This window comes from Silurus aristotelis, assembly GCF_946808225.1.
Source record: "Silurus aristotelis genome assembly, chromosome: 9".
Classification (NCBI taxonomy): domain Eukaryota; kingdom Metazoa; phylum Chordata; class Actinopteri; order Siluriformes; family Siluridae; genus Silurus; species Silurus aristotelis.
In genome coordinates this window covers 11,952,842-11,958,841 of record NC_139582.1, presented here as the reverse complement: position 1 = coordinate 11,958,841, position 6,000 = coordinate 11,952,842, and the positions used below count along the sequence as shown (strand labels likewise).

General features: G+C 35.2%; 1 protein-coding gene across 1 annotated transcript in view; it reads left to right on the top strand.

Moving 5' to 3' along the window:
- The first annotated feature begins 1,926 nt into the window (after positions 1–1,926).
- The window catches only part of mylk3 (myosin light chain kinase 3), a 37,595-nt gene continuing 33,521 nt past the window's right edge, over positions 1,927–6,000 (top strand). The window contains exon 1 of the mRNA XM_083550866.1: positions 1,927–2,136. Coding sequence (XP_083406992.1) covers positions 2,059–2,136 — 78 coding nt within the window. The 5' untranslated portion in view covers positions 1,927–2,058. The remainder of the gene's footprint in view (positions 2,137–6,000) is intronic.

Here is a 6,000-nt window from a genome sequence, read left to right as displayed (position 1 = left end):
GATGGCAGTCAAATCTTACAGTTTATCTCTGGAAAATTCACCCGAGAATTTGTTTAATAAATGTTGTATGCAAGAGCCTTGTATGTTTATTACTTCTGTCTGAAGCTTATCTGAAAAAGAGCATAGGCTACCTATGATATAATCATATGCTTTGAATATATTTAGATAAATCAATATTAAGCATTTGTTGCTTGGGTCATTTTTTACCCAAGCAAATAAATTTTTTTCATGTGTGTGTACTGATATTAGTCCATCATTGGCGCACAGCCTCATAAACAGTCAGAAAGAACGAGTCACTGAAAGCCACTTTGCTTTCAGACAAATCACTCATGAAGGTGAATTGAAGGTGTAACTGCATTATGCGACTGAAAGCTCCCCTCTTTCTGCAATACATTTTTAAATAACTTTATATCCATTCTCCTCAATCTATCACCAACCAGCCCAATTTTTCTCTCCTTTGCAAATACTGTGCATATTGTTTCTTCTAGTATTTTTCTACAACCTCAGTTTTGCTCTGTTATAAGGTACAGTCCTGCATCTTCAGCCATAATAAGAACTCTAATCGCTCATTTGTCCTCTACAACCCACGATGTAATCCTCATCATTACATAATCATGTGCAAGATTAGCTCCCTGTTGTATATGATCCCTGAAAATGTGATTGTGGTACACCTGGAAAGCATACTGCTGCTCCAGTGTACCTGTTTTTCAAAAAGAAGTGCCCAGCAATATTTTAAGGGCAAATCGCTTTTGCTATTTTTGGTGACAGTTCTTATCACATCCATGCAAGCCTTAAACCACCAGTAGTCAAGACAAGGAGATATCTTTTAACAACTGTTAAACATGTTGACTGTGTACTCAGAAAACTCCACCTCTTGTGAGAGCAAACTGACATTCTAGCCTACAGGTTTCTGAATATAGATCTATACAAGAGGGTTTTTCTTTTCAAAATGGGTGTAGGCAAAAGATACAGTATATTATAAAAGCTAGACCTGTTAACCATGCCAAGAATCATTGATACACTTTCTCTTTCTTTTTGAGAAAGAAAAGAAAAATTTTTTGTGCTTAAATATTTAAATTCAATAATTGAGAAGATTCATACATTGAAATATTTGCAAAACACAACCATAATTTGTGAAAATGAAGATTGCGAAAAAATGATAAATGATGGAGCGCCTTTACAGGGCACAATAAAGACATTTACACGCTCGGTCTTTTGGATGTTCTGATTGCACTGTTTTGTCATCCCAACCAGGTCATGTCCTTTTCTGTCTTGTGTTTATTGTGTTCCTGGCACAGACTCCAGGTTGACCACAGACCTGACCAGGATAAAGCACTTACTGTATACACGTATATGAAAAAGAGGAAAAGCTAGAAGAAGGAGAAAAAGAAGCATTAAATGTTAGTCAGAACGTCGTCCCCTCTAATGACTGTATCTGTGTTGTTATCTGATATGTGAGTCTGATGCATCACATATCACAGCATGTTGACCAACATCGCGAAATAAATATTTGAACTTTGCACGAAGCTTTTATAATGAAAGACATCTGAGGGAGTTTGAGTTTCAAGGATATATAAAACACAAGCAACCATATCAATATAAAAAATTCTCAGATCTGTCCATAAGAAGCTGATGCCTCCACACTGCAGTGCTACTGACACACCAGGAGAGAAACCTATGAAAAAACATCCAGTCACTCTATCTGTATTCAGGACTAGAGTGTCCCTGTCTTTCCTATTCTGCCCTCTGATATAATAGTGGAGACAACACACAAACCTTCTCTAGGGACAGTTCCAATGTATAAAAACAAATCTGTACCCCGCTAACTAAACAGTACCCTGACAATTCCAGCATACCATACTAATCTCAGGCAGCTGTTATCTTTGTGCAGGAAGTGTTTTGGGCCTGGTGCCAAACTGAAGGGACTCTTGTGTCAGAAGAGCTGCAAACAGACAAAGGGGAACTGGGCTAGGAAGATAGAACTCCTTTACGGGGTCCACAACCATTGTGGCCCCTGAGAATCCAGATGTTGTGAACTTCAGTAAAAAACATTAAGACATGGGGACATCACTTTATAAATCTCTGCTTCTCAGCACCAGTGGGTTCAGCGTGTCCGACTACATCCGCAAATTCACGGTAACTGAATGCAATCTATTTTCTATTTTAATATAATTTGCATGATGGCATCGAGTACTTACTGTGTTTCATGCACATGGAGTCTTTTAGCACCAGATAATGGCAGAGCTTTATAAGAGAGTGCGCGGTTATTTTGAGGAATTCAGGTACTACACTGTGTGAATTCACATATATGCAAAAAGGAGGGCTGTGAAACATCGGGATTTGCATTTAAATAACAAACTGGCATTGGGAATAGAGAGGAACACTAACAAAGCTCTTCTTTTGTTTTGCGGTTAGATCGTTAATGAAAAAGTTCAATTTCAGGCAGATTATTGACATTTTTAAGATGCTGCGTCATGCGAAAGCCACAGTAGGAGAGAGGATTATGATATTCAGACTGGTGCTTTTGCTTTAACTGTCATTTAAAGTGTTATTTTTAGTATTATTTTTTTTCCCATCAATCTTGAGCTATGAATCATCCTCATATATATTTTCACATGGATGAGTAAATCTCCTTTTAGGAGAATGATCTTGGAATCAGCAAGCAACTTTATCCTAAAATGATTCATTGTTACTAAGGATAATTTTTTTATGCAACTTAATAGCAAGACCAAAATGCTAGCAATGACAAGTGAAATGTAATTAGTAAATTGATCTGAAGCTCAGGTCCTGGAGGAGCACATTCCACTGAGTGTGAGCTCTGCTGCAGTGTCCTGTCATGTCAAAGATCTCTGGATGGACAGAAGACCTTTGTAAACAGAGAAGGCAGTACAAACCGTCACCTCACATAGGTCAAGGCTAAATGTTGCTATGTACAAACAGTGGGACATGGTTCACGTCCTCCAGGACATGGAAAATCTCCTCCGTTTGACTCACAGCATATCGTTAGAGCAAAGTTTGGAGTGCAAATGGCTGTGACAAGATATGAACTTTCACACTAGTCATTTGTACTTTTGATTATAATGCATTCACGAGATACCGCACATGACTGACCTTTTGCATAATGCATGAACGTAATGCATTCTCTCTGCTAGGAATGTCAGTTTATTTTAGAAATATGTTGCTTACAATGGACACCATGTTGATCCTCATTAGTATAAAACCTCACAAAGCAGGTTTTACTGTATAGCTGTATTCTATTCTTAATTCTTTACTTAAGTATTCATAGGGCTACATAACATTTTCTGCCAAAATGAAACCCTACAGAAACATATAGGCAGGCTTCCCATAAAGCCTGCATTCATTCATTTTGATAACATCTGAATCCAGGGCCAGATTTAATTTTACATAAAGTCACGTTACATCTTCATCCAAACTTTAAATCAATTTACATAAGAATGTTATAATTTGTTGATTTGTCAGAGTCACAAAATAGTCATGTGCCATTGTAAACAAATTAATGGTAGCAATTATGCCTTATTTTAATATATACATAACTGTAATTAATAGTGTGTTATAGCACTGTTGTAACTTTACATTTAAATTTGGCAACTAGTCTTACTAAAAATCATTCAGATAAAAATAAGCAACATTATATGTCAATCTGTAATGGTGGTGTTATTACATTGATGTAAGTATTAATGGATATATACAGAGGTCTATCAAAGGATACACAACACTCGTTGTATGCATTTGTATAATACAATTGCGTATATATTCCTAGGTAGAACTACATGCGAATGTAAATTTGACATTGAAATTGTAAACAAGGCTATAAACGTTTATTCAGGGTTAGGTCAGTTGTCATGAACAGCTTATATAAGGCTTAAGTAGATCTATAACCCATGCTCAAGAGCAATAAAATGACATGTTTAAAGCATTGTCACATGCTATATTAAAATTAGTAGTATTTTTACTAGGTCTGCATTCGCAATTCCACCTGTTGTCTGGCAGCCTTATAGTTTTATTGCTTTGAAAGTCAATGTGATCAAAGGTCAAAGGTTAAATTGTTTTGTTTCTTTCTTTCCAGCTGATTCTGTCCCTTTAAAATGTTGTGACTATTCAAGTTACCTGAATCATTATGCCTTACCAGCTTAAAACTGTAGCTAAGCAGAGCAGAACATTTTCTGGATGTAAATCTAATTGGGTGTTCAACAAGAGACCAAATACAATATAAGAAAATATATAGTTTCATAAATTTTTTGTATACAATGACTTTATTTTAGGGTTTAAACTTATTTCTCTGGGCAGAATGAAGAGATGTCAACGCTTCTTTTTCCTATTCATAGTCTCCTTCATCACATGTAAATGTGTGGACAGTCACAGCTGAAGTGAGAAAATATTCATTTATGAGCTGAGTCGCTGCCTGCCTGATATCCTCCATGCCCCGAAAACACTCGTGTACCATGTGCGAATTGGGAAATTGAGTTAACACCTACTGGTAACGATGAATTCCAGCCACTATAAATGCTCTCTGTGGAAAGGTCTCGATGGAGTCACATTCTAGCATAAATGAAAGCATCTAGCTTGTACCTTTCCACTGCTTGTTCATTACATAACATGCATCTAAAGAGAATGCTCGGGATCTGGCACCAGTTCAGGGTGGAAAACTATACTCTCGGTGGGGAAGGATTTATAAATAAAGCCCACTTGCTTACATCTGACACATGAGTGTGTACAAACGCTTATTAACCCCCTGCACTGTTGTATGTATACTATGCTTTAAATACCATGGTTGTGACAGATGATTCCATACAGTCTGGAAGCAGGTCCTTAACTATTGCTGTTATTTATGTACTTTCCATGTTGTGAAATCCATGTGGAGGTTTCACAATTATATTGGAAGTACTTTGGATATAAATTTAATGAAATAATTTTTTTTATTACTTTATCTGAAATCAGATTTTTTTTTTCAAGAGTCAGATTATTTTGTACATTCTGTACACAGTTTGAATTGGATATTGAGACAATTTACAACAGCACTATTTACAAAAAATAGCCTGGTGGTGTTCAGGGGCAACCAGAGATCTGAAATTGTCTTATAATCTATTGTGAAGGTCACAGTTGAGGATAATTAAGGTTTTTATATTTTTCTTTTTATAGTTATAGCTATAATGCACATCAATCTAATCAAATAATATTCATTTAAACGCAGTGAAAAGTTTTTGCATTCAAATGGCTTTAATCATTCAATCATTCAATCATTTAATCAATGCTCAAATCATTTTAATATAATTAATATTAATTTAATTAAAATATTTAAATTGAGGGAAAAAATCCTAAATAACACAACATTTTACTTGATCCTCTGCTTCTTATGCAAAATTTTGCACTTCCTGTTTCAATTGACTTTAGCTTCGTCTTTAGAAAATGAAACGAATGTGGGTTGGGTCGGCTGAACATATGTTCAACTAACTTTTTCTTATTCCTGGAAAAAACTCTTGACTTGCATGGCCCATCAGCTTGTGTGATACTGAGAAAAGCAAATGTTTTCCATGTTCATTTAGTTAAATTAATTTAATTTAATTAATCCTGGGATGCCATGTCCTTATGGATTATGGCTATTTTGAGGTAGCTGCAATAGCATAATAATATCAATGTAATCCAGGGTTTATATGAATGCAAGTGATAAATTCTTATTCTTTTACACAGGGTATATCTACTGTATAGTATACAGCATGTAGGCAGTGTTTGTAAAATAACTGTAGTGAACAATACATAAATTGGTTCATTGGTAAAAATAAAGCAGTGTAACAATGTAAAATGCTTATAGAATAAAAACAAAAGATATTCTTTACTGTACTGATTTTTTTGTTCTCTATTTGTTATTAAGTGCAATGTAATCTTTTAGTGACAGCACATGCATGTTATCATATTACATACATGCTTTATATATGTTGTGGAATATTTGTTATTGAGTACTTGATTTTTGAGTCATGATTT